Source organism: Pteropus medius, unplaced genomic scaffold (assembly GCF_902729225.1).
Source record: "Pteropus medius unplaced genomic scaffold, Ma_sr-lr_union100, whole genome shotgun sequence".
Classification (NCBI taxonomy): Eukaryota; Metazoa; Chordata; class Mammalia; order Chiroptera; family Pteropodidae; genus Pteropus; species Pteropus medius.
The window spans coordinates 2,892,365-2,912,366 of record NW_024350922.1 but is presented as its reverse complement, the minus strand read 5'-3'; the positions used below and the strand labels follow the sequence as shown (position 1 = coordinate 2,912,366).

Sequence of the window (20,002 nt, the reverse complement as noted above, 5' to 3'; positions counted from 1 at the left end):
TGTGAAGCCAGCCGTCTAGTCTGATACTGCAGCAAGGCTCTTAACCACGGGATGGCACTGCCTTAGAACACATATAGCCGACCCTCTACCGCTACAAACGGAAGCACCATCCACAAATTGACAAGCGTTACTTCCCGGTGGGGCGTTTCTTCTTAGCCTAGCGCGTGTACATATCATACGGCGATGATCACTCACCCACCTTAATACACGGCTGTACCCCACCCATGTAGAGGTGACACCACGCTCAGCATCTACCTTTTTATTGTCGTCCAGAACCGTGTTCATGTTTTCGATCCAAACAGCATCCACCGGCCCATCAAATACGATCCACTTGCGGTCATCAGACATTGAGGACGCTTGCTCCCGAAAAGCATTGGCGAGGACACCGTCTGTCCATTCGTGGCTCACTTGGTCAAAGCACCCGTACAGCTGCCCCATGGTGATAGCCTTGGGGTTGATGATCTTGTAGTCCACGGCAAACTCCTCCATCTGGTTGGCTGGGCAAGAAGGTCCAACCCGAGTCACACAGGCTCTGGTGACACCAGAACACCAGACAGGAGAGAATGCCATCTCAGAGCAACTGCCCGTTAGGGGTGTGCCATCCAAGGAGAGGCCTTTCAGAGGTTGGGATACCTGGAGAGGCACAGCCTTAGATTGTCAGGTTATTATAACCGTTAGTTTCTCACCGCGTTTTCTTCTGGGGCTCATTTTGAACAGGGCAAATGGCTGGTCAAATCTAAAGAAATCGGCCGGAGCCTAAAGGAACTCCAGCAGCGAGGGAGACAGGTGCCTCTTTACGCACCTGGTTCTCACAGGTACCCCAAGAACCTTGCCTTGACCTGAGATGAAGAAACAACTGACAAATAAAAGATTCTGGAAAATAATGGTTACTTTTCTTTTCTCTATCTGAAGGGCTAGTTGAGCCCCGAAATCTCTTCTTTAGCTGCTCAGTAAGTGTCCCCTGAGAAATGCACGCTGCTGGAGTACCAGGGCCCGACTAGAATATACAGGCTGACGATGGCACATCATCGTGTTCACTCACAGAAAACAGCCACACTTGTACATGATCCCTGAAAGTAAGGAAAAACTGGGGTGTCTAGGCCATAAGCTAAATAAAGAACCATTTCTGCAGAACCCCAAAGCAAAGACCATAGGGTTAGCTTTCTCTGCATTTAGTTTCCTAAACTATATTCAAATGTCAAAATGATTAAAGTTTGAAATGCCCAAATTAGTTATGAAGGCCAACTTAGTCCCCAAAACAAAAACCGCAAAAATCCAACAGCAACTCAATTATCAGATATTTTTAGGGGAAAAAAAATGTCACAGCACTGGAAGGGATCATGTAAACAGAGACAACAAGGCAGTGTTTTTCAAAACCACGGGTATGTGTTTGATAAACAAACAAACAAAAACCCAAAGGATTTCTCTGGCAATAAACAGAGCTTCCATTTGTTGAGCAGGGACTGTGCTAGGTTGTTTACCTGCATGAGCTCATTAAATTCTCCCAGGAAACCCATTTTACAGCCGGAAAGACAGGCTAAGTGAGGTTTAGTGCTGGGTAGTCCTTCCCACTACATTAGAAGGAAGGAAAGGAAGGAGGGAGGGAGGGAAAGGGAAGGAAAGAGACGCGAAGAAGGCATAGCATGAAAAGGAAAAGAACTATGCAATGATTTGCCTTTAGGACAATTTCGTTTAGGGCCATGGCAGAAACTTCTCTCGCTGGGAAACCTCTGGAGAAGCCAAATTGAGAAATTTCCTCCAGCCTTAAGGACTGCACACGACACCCCCTCTTAGACGCTCCCCCCACCCCCGCTTTATTTTCTGCCTGCAGACATCTGTGCGCCGGGTTCTATTTCTGGCTCTGACGTCACAATCCAGGGATGGCAGGAGAAAAAAAACAAAAACACCCACCAATCTGGCATTATCTCCGTGGAGCCGGCCAGCTGAGCGAGGAGGCCTGCCCTCCCTGGAAGCGGGGGATGTGAGCCTTACCTTCGTTTAAGTCACCCAGAGCTGCAGCCAAAACTTTATAAGCACAGGTCTTGCCACCCATAGGGTCTCCGACGATCATGTAGCCATGTCTCACCAGCATCATCTCGTAGATCTGGGAGGAGACATCGTCTAAGAAGCCAGTCGTGGCAAACCTCCCAGAACTGCGAGTCAGTGAGGAATGAGGGGGCAAAAGGGGGTTCCCACAGTCGCGTCCACCTCTGGTGAACCACAATCTCCTTTGTGATATGTTGCTTAAATGTCGTTTGGACGAATAAATATATATGTGTGTGTCTCAGATGATTTCAGAGCTGGGAACTGCTATGGACTCTGCACTTATCTGTGTGCTAAGCATCAAGTAATGTGCCTAAATGACTTCACTGAATCCGTTCGGGCATCATGAAACACCTTCTAATGGTGAGATACTGAGCCCGAGAGAGGTACGTCTCTTGCCCGGGCCCGTCGGTGCCCGTCAGAGCCATAGGGCTCTCTGGCTTCAGTGCCCCTGACCTTTCCCTTACACCATTTCCATTGCTCTTAAAGAGGAACAGGAAGCAGAGGTCATTTTAGCAAATTGCATTTCTATTGGAAACTTCTTTTCTCGAGGCCTAATTGCCATTCTGACTGGATTGGAACTGTCGGGAGATGACATGTATTTTTTGAGCCGGGCCCTGTGCTGTAAATGACCTTCTCTGGAATTGGCTCAGGGATGGCCGTGTGACGTCAGCAGCAGCATTCAAAGCTGATCCTGAGACTCTCTGGCTGAAGCCACTTGGCCAGCGATGCTCTATCTTTGTCTGGGCTTGAACCTGGAACAATCTCAGTCTGAGGCCCAACTGAGAATGAAGTTTTAATGAAAAGAGAGACAGCCCAGAAATGAAGACAGACAGATTCCCGATGACAGTACAGGAAAACCTGGATGCTGCTGTGCCTGAGGCCACCATATTCCTATATTTTCCAAGTATGGTAAATGTCTAAATTCACTTTTGTTGACTAAGGCACTTTGAGTTGGGTTTCTATCATTGGGAACTTTCTTGAGAAAGTCCTGACTCATTCAAAGCCCAATGCCCCCAAAGGGAAGACCCCACATTAAAAAGAGAGACCCCAAGGAAGATGGTCATAGGAAAAACCTTAACTCGGAAATGAAAACCGCAAGCATAACAGGGGAAGATGGCTTCATCGCTACCTCCATCCCTCCCAGGCACCCCTGCTTGCTGTCAGCTCCATCCCGACGCGCCATAATTCTTTCTAATTCCTGACTTCAGCGAAGAGCAAAACAGGCACATTCTCAGTGAGTACAAGGAACCAACCTGGATAATTTTCCCAATAAACCAAGGAACTGGCTGGAGTTTCATCTTCTCGATGTTCTTATCCAGCACTTCCATGAAGACCTCGTAGTCTGGTTTCGGAAGGACAACTCCAGGAAACAAGTCCGATATGATTCCCTGGTCACGAGAATCCGAGAGGAGGTAGAAAGGGTGAATTATCAGCTGCGCGAGCTCCGCATTACCCTAAAATGAGGTCTACAGACAGCAAAAGTCTTTGAAAGATGCCAAGCTTCATTTCTCCTGCTCTGAAGCACATCCGCGATGACAAATTCTAACACTTTCTGTCAAACACGACTTCCAAATAATTATAAAAGTCAGCAGAAATTTAATAAGCCTGTGCTATCTCCCAGTCATTGTACGAGGGATGAACAAGACAGTCATAATTTCCGTCTCTATGGAGCGAAAGACCTAGTAAAGACGGTAGGCGTTAAAACAATTATCAAAGGAAATGAATTCAATCTGTTGAAAACAATCACCCACACCCAACGGCGAATACGCTGTCCGTGAAACCATCTTCATTAAGATGGGGAACCAGACAGAAATGCTCCCATCGCCATTGTTACGTAGCGTTTGGGGGATGCTGGCTGGAGATGGAGAGGGATGTCAGGAGGTGAGGGAGGACGTGGAGCGTGTACCTGGAACAGGGGGACATCCTGAGCCAGGAACTTGGCCAGGTTGACATCGAGCAGGGCCCGGAGCAGGAGGACACTCTCGTTCTCCTCCGGGTACTTGAGCTTCAGGTTGCCGGCGGCGGTGAGCACGGACTTGACCGCACGCATGCCATAGTCGTAGTGGTGCTGGGAGGACAGCTGCTCTGAGCACAGGCGGTACGTCGCCACGATCTTCTGGGCCAGGCTGGGCGGGCAAAGACAGGGCTGCAGACCCCCGCATGGGACCACGTCCGGCTGCCCCGCATCCTTGGGCCCCACCCCTTCAGAAGCCAGGCTTGCCCATGGACTTGATGGAGAAGCCCTATTGTTGGGAGGCCTTTGGACAGAGTTGCCACAATGAGCTGAGGAAGCATCACAACTCTCTTTCAAAGTTAGGATGGAAAACAGGAAGCACACACACATACACGCGTGTACCAGGTACTGCTTGAGAGATTCTATGTGTATATACTTTAATGTGCACACATGGATATATGTGTGCACACGCACACGCACATGCACATTCACATGCACACTCTTGGGAAGAAGACATCAAACTACCAACAACGTGAAGCCGCAGAGAGTGGAGCCGAGGGTTACTGAGGCCAAACCCACAGTTTTGACTGCGGCGACACTATGATTTTTTTCGATGTCCACGTTTTACTTGTCGAATGTAAAAACCGGTTCAAACTTTAATATACTCAGCACACAACACATGCATATGCTTGTGCATGGGCAGTTCTTAGTCCTCCTGGCACCCGGCTGGACCACGTAGCTTAGCCTCCCGTGCAGTGAGGGGCTGCCGCGCCGCTGAGCCTGAGCCAGCAGGATGTGAATGAAAGGGGAGCATGCCACTCCCGGGGCTGGCCCACGGAAACGTCCTCTATGAGACCCTCCGTGCTCGTGTGCTATGGCCGTGACACATACGTGACTTGGGTCCCTGTCCCTCGGGAAGAACTACTCCTGACCACAAACACCCGTTTTAGATTTCCAAGGAGTGAAAAGCACGTTTTGCTGTGCGAAGCCAGTGGAATTCGGGGTCGGGGTGACCCCAACTAACACACGTCTGCACGTCCCCCTTGTGGGGAATCCCCTCAATGAGACAGATCGGCTTTTAAAGCAAAGGCTTTGTGCTGCTCACCGGTGCCTAGCAGAGGCTTGGATGTAAGGCAGGCAGCTCAATAAAGGTTTGCCAATTGAATAAATAAATGAACTGAATGGGTGCATGAACGGAATCCAGGTCTCTTACAGAAAGAATAAGCTACGCCTCATATGTTTAGGCAGCCTGTTGGCCTGGGAAGGGTGACACATTCTGCTGAGAATATCTGCAGCCCCTCGGATGGAGAATGAGGACACCCAGGTCTCGAAGACACGGAGACAGACACAGAGATGACTGTGGCAATAAATAATCAATGATTGTGGCCGAGACAATGTAAAAGACAAACGTAAAATCTGGAACAGGTCAATAAAGCCATTCCACAATGATGTTAATGACTCTAGGTACATGTGATCAAGACACTGGTCTGTGTGTGTCTGCGTGTGTCTGTGTGTGTCTCTGTGTGTATGTGTGTATGTGTGTCTGTGTCTGTGTGTACATATGTGTTGGAACACTGGGTCATATTGAAATGAGAGAGAACCCAGTTGATTGACGTAAATAAATGTTATATTGGTAAGAATGTTAATTCTAAATTATGTTACACTTTCCCCTTCAATCGTGGAATAATTCCACACGTCTCAGTCTTGCCTTAAGCCATTTAGGATGTGCACGTGCGTGTGCATGCACACATATATGTGAGTGGGGATGTAGGTAAGTGCAATAATATCAGACATGAGTGGGGCTTAGGCAGTGCAGGCGTGCTGCTGCTTCCTCTAAGTCCTGTGTACATGAAGAAAGAGGAGGCGTTTTGTTGGGTCTCTGGGTCACCTTCCAGCCCGGGGCAGCGTCAGGACCAAGGCCAGCGCCAGCTGCGGAGAGAGCAACTGGGCGCAGAAAGAAGCCCGTTTCTCAATTTCTCTCTTTTCTTCCGGTACGCAGTCCACCTCGCGTCCACCACACGAAAGGCCTGTCTTTCAGGGACCGTAGGACCCACCAGAAAACCCATGTGACGTACCTCCTGGAGTCCAGAAATCCCATAGAATAGAGAGAGATTTCTCCGATGAGGGCATAATCCGGCACCATCATGGCCACCGTCCGGAACAAGGCCTGCGAAAGAGACAGCCATCGGAACCTGAGCCCACACGGTGGACACAGGGGAGGGCGTGTCCGTGAGGCAGTGACGACGGCGTGAGCACTGACACCTCTCCAGTGAGGACCAAGAGACGTGGGCTGGACGTGGGAAGACGAGTCAGTGCGGAGGGACCGTCCTCACTGGACACATCCACTGTCCCACGGGCCCCGCCACAGGCCCTGTCCAGGCACGTGTCGTCTTGCTGGGTCCCTCCGTGGAGGTGTGGCAGGGCCCTAGGTGCTGGTGCTCTACAGCAGCTCGGTCTCTTGTGCCGGAGGCGCATCACTCAACTCGTGAGGCTTTCCAGCGTTCGGCTCACACAGCGGACACCGTCCAGGGCGCCAGAAGAACCCCGAAGCCAGAGGTCTGGAGCTGAGTCCTTGTTGTATCATCAGCTAGCTGTGGACCTGTCACGTAGCCCCTCTGGACTTCAGTGCTTTCGTCTCCGCACGGGCTCACGACTGTCCCCTCTTCACAGCTGTCATGAGAACGAGTGACACCACATAAGCGAGGTGCTTAGAGAAGTGCGTGGCACGTAGTGACTGCTCAGTAACATCCGCCGTTGTCATTATCCCCTGGATCTCGGCGGAGAAGTGACTTGTCCGAGTCACGCGGTTTGAGACGCAGCCAGGACTGCAGCCCAGGCCTGCTGGCCCCGACCTCTGGTGCTTCCTGCTCCACCACACGGCTCACGGAGGTTGCTTGTGCAGATCCCACACAGATTGGCTGGGAGGGGTGCTGGGGGCGTTACAACAGCTGGGTGGTAAAACTGAGAAACGTGGGTCCAAATCCCATGTCGACCTAGAGGTGGGAGCCACCCCTCTGGGGCTCCCTGACTGTCTTCCACTCGCGAGGAGGAGGGAGAGTGGTGTGTGCGTCACCCAGATTCTGGGAGCCAGTCGGAACGCGTTGCCAGCCCGTGGAGCATCACATAGGGCAGGGCCTCGAGTAACATCATTTCGCTCAGCGTCATTTCATCGTAATGTTGATGAGAGGCTGTGGGAACGTAACTCTCGTTTATGTTAATTAGCCTATGGAAAAATGGCTTTTGGTATGCATCATTTCACTTAAAGTCACCAAACCCATCCGCAACATTAAGCGAAGATTCACTGAGCCAAGGCCAGCGAATGTGGCTTTGGCTGGGTCTCTCTTGCGTCTCCTCCCACTCAAGGAGATGGAGCAATAACTTGGACTAAAATCATAGAGAAGAGGCCTGGAAGTCTCCGTCTGGTGGCTCTTCATGCAGCTGGGGTGCTAGGTGCTCTTCCCACGGGAGCAGCCATGGCCACCCTGGACCTTGGGCTTTTCTCTGCCGTGAGAGCAGCACACCGGGGTCCCCTGGAGCCTCCTCCCTCGCAGGTGCCCTGGTCGGCTCTTTCTCCTTTAGAAGCACTTTGCTTCTCCCACTAGAGGCAGGGCCGAGGCTGTGGCTCCGGCCGGCTCAGTGGTAGGCACCAGGGACGAACATGCTCTCTCGCCATCTCTCTGGCCGGTTGGCACAGCCGGCTTCGGTATGGACGCCGCTTGGGCCTAAGTGGCTGAGTAATAAAGGGAGCTCCGTGTGCTCCCGCCTGGGTTTACCAGAGTTCCCTGCAACCAACTTTGATGTTCTCTTATCAGTAGACGTATTTTGTTTGGCCTACAGTGATTATTTATTTATTTTTTCCATTGAGATAGGATCTAAAAATCAAATTTCATGTGAAAATTCAAATATCCTGAAAATGAGATGATGGGATAATCGCCGCTTGGCAGCAGCAGGCTGGGGCTGAGTAGGGGCTGCTGCCTCCAGATGGGGTGTCACCAGGGTCCCCGCTGTGTCCAGCTAGCCTGTCCCACTTATGTTACCTGTCCGGCCCCTTAGACAGCAGAAGCAGCGAGCCCCGGGCCTCACATGCACTGGTCCCTACGTGCCGTTGGTTGTTATGTATATATTCTCTCCCCTCCCACGAGACCTTGCGTTCTGGGGCCAAGCATGATCTAGCTGCCATCAACATGCCACTATTACTTCTCAAGGCTGAAAAATGTCACCTGGTCCCATTGTCTGGCTTCCCCGTGAGACCCTCGAGCACTTCCAGAGGTTTCCATGCCGTAAGCCCGCCCAGCGTCCGTGTACGCCGATATTTACCTTGAGGTTATCCGGCAGCTCAGCTCTGCCGGCGTAGCCGGGATTCATGGTGATGAAGACAGCGCAGGTCGGGTTCAGCAGGAGCTCGGTGCCTTCGAAGAGGAACACCTTCAGCTTCCGGATGATGGCTTGTTGGATGCTGAGAATCTGCTGAGCGACCACAGACAGCACTTCTACCTGGGGTGAGGACGGCCGGCTGAGGTGAGCGCCGGCCACTGTCAGCCGCCCACCCCGCTCTGCCAGAGTCCCCTTCGCTTAGCAAAGAAAGAGCCCGATGGCCTGAGAACCAGGCCTCCACATTCAAAACGAGGAGCATGATTGGGGTTTCGGTAAAGAAAAAGAAAATTGGAGTGTGTGGGTATAAGTACTTTCCACAGTATTTTATCTTCATTCTAGTACCTCGCATAAAGCTCGCATTGGAACAGTGCTTATGGTTCGGATTGCATGTTTATATTTCCCGATCTCCATTCCCTACCCAGATAGAATTCATCACCCCCTGTTCTATGATGCCTCTGCTGTGCCACTACTGTAGACGTCCATCACGTTCCATTTGTTTCGTTAATTTTGATTTCCTTTTGCTGAACTGTCAGAGTCCAGAGGGCGAACCATTCGTGACTCACCTCTGTACCATGAACACGTGCGGAGTGTCCGGTGAGACAGTTAACTGCTCAATACGTTTTCGAATGAGCCAGTGAAAGAATGAACATGACGAGCGTGCACGTGTGTGTGAAACAGCATTTTATGTGCTCGGGGCTGTTTCTGTTTAGTTCAGCGAGCACCTACTCTGTGCAAGAGGCTGCAGAGGGGGCACAAGGCCCTGTCGCTGAGGAGCTGAGAGCCCATAAAACAGCCCCAGCATGTCCAACCCCTCTGTACCCCAGTAGCAGAGGTACCTCGATCCTGTTGAACTCGTCGAAGCAGGCCCATGCTCCAGCCTGGGCCAGCCCCTTGAAGAACTTCCCCATGGCTTTGTAATCCAGGCCATCTGAGCAGTTGAAGACCACACACTAGGGGTGCCGGGGGGCAGGGGGAGAATGAGGGCGCCATTCAGGATGAGTTCCCTCACCTCTGAATCACCCCCTTCCACAAAACAAGAGTGAGGCGCCTCGCTTCCCATCCCCCAGGAGGAGCTGGGGCTCCACTCTGCCTGTTCCGCCAACCCGTCTGGAAGTTCATGCCAACTTCCCTGGACAGAGACGGACAGGAGGAGGGTGGGGACGGGCGACGTTTCTCTACCTGCTTGGCCAAAGCTTTGGCCAGGTCTTTGGTGGTTTCTGTCTTGCCTGTCCCAGCCGGACCCTCTGGGGCGCCCCCAAGATTCAGCTTCAAAGCCCCCATCAGTGTCCTATGGAGAAGAAAATGAGAACCCGGAGCCTGAGCCCTGAGCCGCAGCAAAGGAACTGCATTTGGTTTATTTTGTTTGGGCTCATAAGAAGAGTTTCAATTTTTTTTCTTTGATTATACGATCACCATTGTAAAAAAATTCTGTTTCACTCAGCATTGCAACCTTAGAGCCCAGCTCGGTGCCCAGTGCATGAGTGGTATCCGTAAGTATTTGAATGAATACATACATACAGAAATGAATCAAATAAAAAATCCTCATAAACTTCACATTTTAAAGACCACCGATGCTAATGGAATGGGGGAAATAAAACATATTCCTCTCACTTGATTTTGAAATCTTGAGTTCACATCTGATTTAGTTGCATGTCCCCAGCAAACCAACATAGTGCCTGGCACATGGTCGGGAAAAGACAAATGTTGGAAATGAATAATGAGTTAACGGTGGTCCCACGGCCCTGTAACTTAAGTTAACACACGATCTTGTAATCATCTGAGTATGCCTCTCTCCCTTACCCCATCAGGGTTCCTGGAGGTCATGCGCGGTGCCCAGGAAGGCTCAAGTAATGACCATTGAATAATGAGCAGAATCAACGAATGAATGAAGAGTGTAGGAACAAGTGATTGCGGACTTTGAAAGGAGAAAATACTCAAAGGTAATTATAAATTACCTTAACAATTTAAAAAGGTTTCACTGTAAGGAATGTACAAAATCAGAGAAAATCTAAACATCACGAAATCGACAAGCTCACAAAGTCTGGATTTCAAATGTCATGAATTCCAAAAAAAGTGGCAAAGCACCCTCTGTACAGAGCCCAGACAGGCAGCATCTCTCCATCGCACTGGCCGGCAGAGCTCAGAGGCTCCTCGCCTGGGTCTGTCTCCTGGTCCCCTTTGCTGCCTCTTGGCCTGGCATCTCCAGGCACTGTCTTGATTCTGCCAGTGGAAACCTTTCTACTTAAGTCTGAGACATTTTCAAGGACAGGCATCAACTTTCCGCTGGTTGGTTGGATCACATTAATTTGCACTCGGACTCCCACTGGTTCTCGCTTCTGGCCTAAGACCTAACTTCCATGCCCATCCGTGGGATCATGGTGACAAAAGCAAAATGAAAAAACCTGAGAATCTGACATATAGAAGGTCGACAGGAACAGACTCAAGATGTCCCCAACCGTCTTCCCCAGAAAGTTGTCCTTCCGGAGTTCTCCATTCACCCTTCAGGTCTGGGGGACCCCTGAGGTTACCTGTAGCAGCGGTCGGTGAGGGGCGTGATCACCAGCCGGGGCGAGTTCCCCAGGTACTCGTAGCCGTACAGGATTTGTGTGGTGACCATCTGCACCCGCACGTCCCCTGCATCCCAGTAGTAGCGCAGCTGGGAGATCCACTGGAAGTCGCTCAGGTCACAGACGCTGTCCTCAGATAACTTGGCCACCACGTCGCGAGCTGTCGGGACACAGACCCAGAGATGCAGATGCAGCGCGGTCAGCATCTGCCCACCTCCACCGACTTCTCAGAGGGGTTTGGGGACATCACCCAGGCCACCTCTCACGCTGCAAACAGTTTTCTGCACAACTACCCTCCTTGCCCGCCCTCGCCTGCAGGACGTGAATCTTTGCCTCTTCCCGCGAGCCAGGCAGAGAACCTGATGCACTGTCTACGCTCGGACCACAGTGCATGCTCTGCAATCCGACCACCTGCGTCCAGATTCTGGTTCTGCCATTAACTGGCTCTGTGACTTTGGGCAAGTGACTCGACCTCTCTGTCCTTCAGTTGTGTAATCTTTAAAATGTGGATAACATAGGGCCTACCTTCTAGAGTTATAACGAGGATTAAGTTAATATATATGTGTACATACACACATACATGTACATATATAAATATCTATATCTATTCACATATCACGGGTAAAAATGTGTAGGTTTATACATAGATAGATAGATAGATAGATAGATAGATAGATAGATAGATAGATAGATATAGACAGACAGAACTATACCTGGCATATAAAAATATTATGTAAGTATTAGGTATGGTTACCATTTCCAAACTCTTGGGGGCTGACCCAGAGGGCTTTGCAGTGGATAGTTACCCCAAATGCAGCCTTATTCCCAGTACGATCCTTTTGGCTCTGTCCCAGGCCTCTAGGATATCCGAGGAGAATATAGTCAGCTGCCCAATGTGGTTAGCAAGGAAAGGGGCCTGTGAATCCCTGGTTAGATGCTGTCTTTCCATTTGGGGACCTGAGAAACCAGCTGGGAGATACATTTCGAGGTTTTCTCTCTTCTCTTATAGGATTGGAAACCTAATTTAATTTTTCTCACAGTGATGGGAACTCTGAAGTTAAAAAGTGGACATAGGTTTATGAGAATCATTAATTATTTTTAGGGAATTACCAGGGCAAGAGCTACTGAGATCTCAGAACTAGTACAGCGGCTAGATATTAGGGTCCAGGGACAGGACACGGAGAAGCCTCTCCCTCAGGACTTTGCAAGGGACGCTGTGAGAGAAGTCTTTTTTATTCCAGTAAAACCGTGACCCCTGTAGATAAGAGTCCTTGAAGAAGATGACAACAACAGCTCTTCCGTCCTTCCTGAGGCATTTAATTCCCTCCAGGTTCTTGAGGGAACCCTAAAGGGTAGCAGGAGTAGGGGTCTCGTGAGAGTCCCAGGACGAAGGTAAATCTCAGAGGACTGAGTTGGGATGTCTATGCTCTGTGTATACACCTAATACTCTGTGTATGTGTGTGTGTGTGTGTAAAAGCCACAAGACCTAATACTCTGTGTATGTGTGTGTGTGTGTGTGTGTGCGCGCGCGCTCGCGCGCGGTCTGCGAACCCAAGCACTTTGGGGTGTCCGAGCATCAACCGCACCTGCACATAACACTCTTATCAGATGGCTATGTGGCCAGACGAAGACCACATCTCCCTTCCCTCCCCCTGACTGTGCTGGTCTCCCCAACGAAATTGGATTGAAACAAGCATCAGCCTTAAGGAGACTAAGATGGGGTGCCATGAAATGCCAGCAGAAAGCTGGGCGTGTGAGCGAGACAGACGCTGTTCCCAGGCAACCAGCCTGGTCCAGCCCCAGTTTCCTTGGTGATGATGGAGTAAGGGTGGAGGGTGGTGTGTTTTGCACAAAGCCCCCAGTTCTTCCTTCTCCTCCTCCTCTTTGTTTTTCCAGGAAGAGCTGGAGGGCATCACCTGCCACCCACATCCTCCCTGCGTCAAGGCCCATTTCCAGTCTCTTGGGTTTGGAATCAGACTGATGTAGGCTCACATTACAGAGCAGCCTCTGCTACTTACTCACTAGCTGTATGCCTCTTGGCAAGTAAGACTTGTCTAAGTCTCGGGTTCTTAATCTGTGAAATGCATATAAAAATGAGATAATGTATGTCAAGCACTTTGCACAAAGCTTGGCACCTAATACTCAAAAATATGAGCTCTGGTCAGCACCAAAAAAATCACTCCAAGTGGCGAACCTCAGAAATGGCTGTGGCCACAACCGTCTCAGGCAGGGCCCCGCGGGAGGGGATCCTGGATGTGAGCGGGGGACAGGAAGGGGACCTAAGATAGGGGTATTAGAGGTGCTGGCTTCTCTCCTTAGTCCTCGCTCTCAGTCGGAGAAGCCTCTCCCTCATGAGAAGGAGAGCCCTGAACTCCTCCATCCAGGGTAAAGGAGAGAGGGGCCAGCCCGGCCGCTGCTCCTGGACAAGTTAGTAGGGCCAGGGGGCCTCTGCGCTCACCGTGGACATCGATGACCGTGAGGGCCCCGAGGGTGAGGCGGGCCCCGCTGCTCAGCTTGCCTCGCACCAGCTGGACAATCTGTGCAATTTGATCGTTGCTCTTTTTCAGAAAAGCCTGGCAGGGGCATAGGAGGGGACAACTGGTTAAATTGGATTCTCCTCTGGTAATCCCTTCTGGGGGAATGGCACCATCCACCACCCCATGGCCCGAGCCAGGAGCATCATCCCTCAAGCCCCCTTTCCCCGAGCCCCAGTCATTAACCTCTAGACGACTTTCGAATGCATTATGCAAATTACAAGAAGCCACATTGGAAAGGCTAGACAGGGTATGATTTTATTTTCACGATATTGTGGGAAAGACAAACCTACTGGGCCAGAAAATAGATTGGCAGCTGCCAAAGGCTTGGAGCGGGGTGGGGGGTGGAGTGGGGGTGGGGGGACAGGATGGAGTATAAAGGGCATGAGGGAATTCTAGGGGTTACACGAAGGTATATATGTGTCAAAACTCAGAACTGGACACTTAAAAAGGGTGAGTTTGATTGTATGTAAATTATACAGTAAGTCAGAATTAACCAAAAATATCTGAAATTTTTTTCAGAGTAAAGGAGACACAGGAGATATGAAAACTAAATCTGGTCAACATGTAATTCTAGATTGGACCGTGGGACAAAGAAAACACTAGCGGCATAACCGGCGAAATCTAGACTAGCCGATTCAAAGGTCTATGGATTAGATGATAATATTGTATCTTGCAATACTGTCAATTTCCTGTTTGGATAACCGAACTGTGGTTATGTAAAATGTGAATATTGGTGGAATCTGGAGGCAGGATGTATGGGAAGTTTTTTCGTATTGTTTTCGCAACATTATTTGTGAGTCTGACTTTATTTCAAAATAAAGAGTTTTAAAAAAATAATGAATTTAAAAAAGGAAAAAAAAAAGCAGTCGGTGGACATTCCACCACATGGAGCCCTGGACGCAAAGGCTGACAAAACTCAGAATCCTGCGGCCTGGAATTTCTGTCTGGGAAGGACGATGAGAGTTCTCGTGCTTAGAGAACACTAGGACAGCCCTAATCCCACGTGCTTAGTCCCGCTGTCCCTGTGAGAACCCCGGTTTCTGCGAGGCCATGGGTTGGAAGCCATGATTTTTTTTTTTTTTTTGGTAAGAAAACACAGCTACTCTAATCATATGTCATTCAAACACTAACTGAGCTTGGATGTCCTCTGCAAGCTTCAAGACAGGCTCGCTTACCGGTAAGGTCTTCTCGACCAGGGCCTGGGACACCTCCTGGGTCCAAAAGATGGAGGAGACGCAGATAACGACCTGGCCAGGCCACTGTAAGACCCAGCGATCACGAGGGACCTGGGGGAGTGCAGTGGGGTGCGATGTGGGGTCACTCCATCTCGCGGGATCGGAACTGACTTAAAAACAACCCCCATCACCTCGCCCCCTGAACTCAGACCAAATCCTGCCCCGCCCTCAGAGTCTACGAAGGCTTGAGATCTTTGGGATAACTGATTTATGTCTTTCTCCCTGAATTTTATGAAAGAGAAAAAAAAATCACCCCAATCCCATCAATGAGTAACTATTTTAAACTACAGATTAGGCAAACTATGGCCCAAGGGCCAAATCTGGCCTTATCTGTGTTTTTGTAAATGAAAGTGTGTTGCAACACAGCCACACCTATGTTTACATAACACCTATGTTTACATATCATCTATGGTTCCTTGTGCATCACAAAGGCAAAGAAAAACAAGGTGTGTGGCCTGCAAGGCTGAGAATATTTACTACCCGGCCCTTTCTAGAAGCAGTTTGCTGACTCCTGCATGAAATAATTCCATCCAAGTAGCCGTTTTCCTTCCATTTTTGATTGACAATATATTGTAAGACAAAGGACTGGCCTTTCATTGACAATGCAGACATCACCGAGATGGACAGCAGGGTCCGTCCCCATATTCGAGTGGGAAAGTGTTAATATGAATATTCTTTTTTGGCGAGGACCTGGCTACGAGTGACTGCCACAGGTTCTTTTCTCTTAGGCCTCTGTCCCACCTGTGTCCCCTGAGGCTTTGTGGGTTTAATGAGTTGTGCCATTCAGGGTGGAGTACTGTGTACATGGAAAGCCTGGGCAGGGAGAATGCTTAATTGGAAATGGGCTCCTGCCATCCATTCATTTCACACAAGGGACTGGCCAGTAGTAACCAGAGGCTTCAGGCTAACTGTCCCTTCTTATGTCATCTGCTCCTAACTGCAAACGTTTCACCAGAGATATGGACATTGCCCTAGGATTTACAGAAGACGAGAGAGGCACAGAGGGATCGGCTGACACCAGCAGGATCAGGGTGGGTTTTGGTGAAAGACAGAGGGGTGATCAGAACTGATCCACTTATCCCCTCCAAAGTCTGTGTTGCTGGACCAATACCCTGGTACGTGCACCCCGGTTCCTGCTTACCCGGACACCAGTTCTTGTTTACCTGGACATAGGCTTCAATCCCAAGGCTGATCACCTCACGCATACTGGCAAGCATCACCCGCTCCACCTGCTGGAGCCACTTCTCCACCATGCCCTGTGGGCGACACAGACAGAGAGAGAGCAAGTTAGCTGAGCCTGGAGGAAGAGACCATTGGCAGAACCAGCTTTCTCTCTGGATGGGGCTGGAGGGAGGCCAAAGGTTTGCACCTGTCAGGGTACAGAACAAGCCACCCCAAACTGCCTCAGCAGATGCAGATTATTTTGAGCTCAAGGCAACCAAAACCCTAAAGGCTCAAAAGAAATTTCTTCCCCCTACCTTAACTCTCCAGAAGAATTTAAATTAGGAGCCTGGGCCACGATAAAAATCACCAGAAATGCCTTTTTATCTGTCTGTATGGCAGGGCAAACTAATAATTACTGAGCATGTGTTCTTCCTGCAATGATCTTCTGAAGCCCCAAGGCTCCTGGCCTCACCCTTGGCTTATGTACCTCAATTTCGCTTTGTCCCTGAACCTCTCATGTGTGTGGGGGGGTCTCTGACTCTCTCACACATGTGGGGTTCCTTTACATATGTATGTAATTAAACTTGGTTATTTTCTCTTGTTTATCCATGTCATGTTTATTTGATTATTAGATCAGCCAAAAGAATGTCAAGGGTCGAGGAAAGTTTCCTCCTCCCCAACACACCCCTTCGAGCCAATATTCTTTAATGATTTCTTTCGTATTTATTTACTGTATTCAAGGAAATATATGTCTGGTAAAGGGGGCGATAGAAGATTTTTAACATGCTTTTCTTTCATGTCATCTTCCGAAACAGACGAGTTCTCGGAAGGTAAATGACCCATTAATATTTCAGTTAATAAAATAAACTGCTCACTTCTAATGAATAGGTCTAATTCTTTCACGATTCCAGTGGGTCCCAGACTTTGTTGTGCATGAGAATAATCTGGAGACCTGTGACAAACGTAAGGCCAGCTCCCTCTCCCAGACTTAATCGGTACAGAATGCCACCTGGGCATCCGGATTTCTTTAAAGCTCCACAGGTAATCCAGATTATCCAGGTAACTGTTCACTCCAGGTGCCCACGAGCTAGCTGATGGGTGGCTGGGTGACCGGACGCCAACTTGTATGCGTAGGTGGCAAAAATAGTCAGCCAGACGAGGCCAAGAGAGCTTGTCTATTTCCATGAAGGTGCTGTCAGGTCCACAAGAAGTGAAAGTAATTTACATTTTACTCATTATATAAGTAATGTAGGGAGGAAGCAAGTGAACTAAAATGTTAAACCCAGCTACATTCAGAGACTACGATGTGCTGATCGGCCCTGCAGCCAGGCCACAGGACGCCTGCAGAACGAAGGACGATCTCTGCTGGGATTGCTAAGGACGCATTTCTTTCACGTGAAGGGAAAAAGGAAAATCAGAGTCTTCAAGTGGCACCTACACCAATAAAATTGTTCACTTCCTATGGCTAAAACCACGGGAACCTACGGATCAGAGGCTGGGAACTGCATGCAGGCCTTTCACGCTATATATTCTTACCTTTTTAGGGGACATACCCTCCCTTTCCCCTTCCTCGCTGTGGGTCCGTATCAAAGGAAATGGGTAAACAAAGTCTTTAAACTGTAACTCACAGGAACTAAATAACAATAGATGTATATAAACCGAATTCCCTGTACCTTTGGGTCCCTCTCAGTGTCTGTACTCTGTCTCTCTCACTGCGCTCATCTCTATTTTCTCTGTCCCTCTGAGTCTCTCTCTCCGTCTCTGACAGCAGCCCACACTGTCTGTGGGGCGTGACCCCTTCTCTAAAAACTCTTCTTCTGACTCTAACTTTGGCATGTGTTGGAATTCTTTCTTATGCTCTTGCCAAGAACCTTCTTCTTTCTCGGAGCGGGGTTTGAGTTCCCCCGACTGCCCTGTCCTGCATCACGAGGACACATGTACGAAGATCTGAGATGAACGGCATCACTCCCATGTTTTGACACTTGAAAGCCCCTGCCCCAGCCAGCCGTCTGTCTGCCCGATGGCTTTCACCTGGGCTCTGCTCACGGGAACCTGCACAGCCTCAGCTGTTTGGGTACAAAACCTGCCACTGCCTCTGCATCAACCCCCTCCCCACCAATTTAGTGTGTCACGCAGACTGCGGAATAATCTCGGCCTTAGAGATGGGCAAACTGAGGCTCCGAAAGACTGAGTGACTTCCCAAAGTCACCCGGTCATTAAGTTGTGGAGCCCATGTGTGCCACACCCGGGCGATCAGGAACCAGAGTCTGAATGCTTAACCGACATGCTCTCTGCCTCTCTCTGCAGCGCTCTGTTACGGAGAGAAATGGGTAAGAGCTGTTACTTTGGCTTGAGCCGGGTAGATCTTCTGTTTGAATGGAACGGTCTCTTTCTCCGAGCTGATCATGCCCACGATCTCCAGGTTGTCTGTAAACTCCAGCCGGGCAATCCCTTCGAAGCACTTCTTCAGGTGTGGCTGCACACGGAGCGGGTCCTTCGTCTCCGACAGGATCTCCAGCAGCTCGTCGTTTGACAGGAAGAAGAACCTGTTTCAGAGCCAAGGAAGACGGCAAGGGGACTCTCATCGGAGGTCTGCTTTTGCCAACAAGGTGGCACTCCCTGACGGGGAGACAACACCCCAGAGAAGAGCAGCTGTGTTCCAGGGTCTTCTCTAAGGCCCTCCCCCTTCACCATTTTTCATCGGGGGGCGGGAAGGGCGGGGATGGTTGTGACTCTGGGAGCAGAGGAAGAGGCAAAGCTGGTACATCTGCATGTCACGTGGTGGGGGGAAGGGCGGTGCTTCCTTTAGAAAGAGAATGGACAGAGCAGTGGCCCTTGACCTTGGCTGCACCATAGAAACACCCACTAGACTTAGTTTTGAAAATCCAGTGCCAAGGTTCTATTGCCCAGAGGTTCGCATATAATTGATCTGGGGTCGGGCAGGGATTTGTGCTAATGTGCAGTCAGCGCGGAGACCCAATGGGCAGGAGAAGGAGAGAGAGAGAGCTCTTCCTTGTCTTTCCTTATCTCCTTGTGTGACAGAAAATGTTACAGATGCAGGTTAACAAGGAACCTATTTACATGCAGAGGCCTTCACCTTGTTTTAAATTAGAAATAATAAGATAGCTTCATTCTCTTGCTCAGGCCCCCAAGGCAGCGTCAATAAACCTTCGGAAGTTGCTCAAGGGCCAAACCTCTACTGTGACAACTAGAATGGAAGTTCCATAAGGAGGGACCATAGGATCGTGGCCTTCACTGTATATGGTGGATTACAAAAATGGCCACCATGTTTGCCACTAATCCCATTAAGGGGTAGAGTCTATTTTCACATCTCTTGAAACTGGGCTGGCTCCTGTCCTACTTTGGCCAACAGATTGTTTCAAATATGAGTTCATGCAAGTTCAAAACCCAGACATCAACAGGCCTTGAAGCTTTCACTCTTGCTCATCTTGAGAACACTGCCACCACCACCACATGAATAAACCCAACTAGCCTTCAGCAGGATGAAAAACGTGTGGCCCAACTACCCCTGCTGCCCCAGCCACCAGGAAGCCCACCACCATACAAGTGACTGAGGCCACAGACTGCTAGCTGACTGTGGTCCCATGAGTAGACCAGAAGTACCACCCAGCTGACCCCAGCCCAATTTGCCAACCCATAGAATTGTGAGATAAATAAATAATTGCTATTTCACACTTTTAAGTTTGGGGGTGGTTTGTTACACAGCAAAGCAAACTAATACACTGTAGCTGCAATGTTGAGCATGTAGGAAGAGCTCAATAAGTATTAGTCGGGTGACTAACTATCCAATATCTAATGAGGATGTCAATTTCTCACATTCTCAAGTGAAATTCAAACAGGTGATCACTTTGAATTCATTGCATGTGATAATGAATAATGCTCAATAGTCGTAAGAGTAATACTTAATGTATCTGTATAACTTAAAGTTAAAATCATTATTTAGTACTCTGTAGTTTCAAGAGAAAATTAATTTAAAATATGTGACCATCAATAACATTTTGAAAGTGTTTGCTCGAAGTACTTAATTTTATTCCATATAAAAGCTTAAAGAAGCCACAGATATCAGATAAGAAAAATAACTAAAATGCATCCAATGAGAAATAA

General features: G+C 49.4%; 1 protein-coding gene across 1 annotated transcript in view; it reads right to left on the bottom strand.

The window, feature by feature from the left end:
- The window catches only part of DNAH3 (dynein axonemal heavy chain 3), a 143,260-nt gene that overhangs the window by 65,237 nt on the left and 58,021 nt on the right, over positions 1-20,002 (bottom strand). Inside the window, exons 28-40 of the mRNA XM_039840277.1 lie at positions 18,222-18,423; positions 15,877-15,969; positions 14,654-14,764; positions 13,400-13,514; positions 10,903-11,101; positions 9,554-9,662; positions 9,211-9,324; positions 8,318-8,494; positions 6,076-6,167; positions 3,953-4,172; positions 3,300-3,434; positions 1,993-2,104; positions 256-497 (exon numbers count right to left, since the gene is read on the bottom strand). Of these exons, the coding sequence (XP_039696211.1) occupies positions 256-497; positions 1,993-2,104; positions 3,300-3,434; positions 3,953-4,172; positions 6,076-6,167; positions 8,318-8,494; positions 9,211-9,324; positions 9,554-9,662; positions 10,903-11,101; positions 13,400-13,514; positions 14,654-14,764; positions 15,877-15,969; positions 18,222-18,423 (1,921 nt within the window). The remainder of the gene's footprint in view (positions 1-255; positions 498-1,992; positions 2,105-3,299; positions 3,435-3,952; positions 4,173-6,075; positions 6,168-8,317; positions 8,495-9,210; positions 9,325-9,553; positions 9,663-10,902; positions 11,102-13,399; positions 13,515-14,653; positions 14,765-15,876; positions 15,970-18,221; positions 18,424-20,002) is intronic.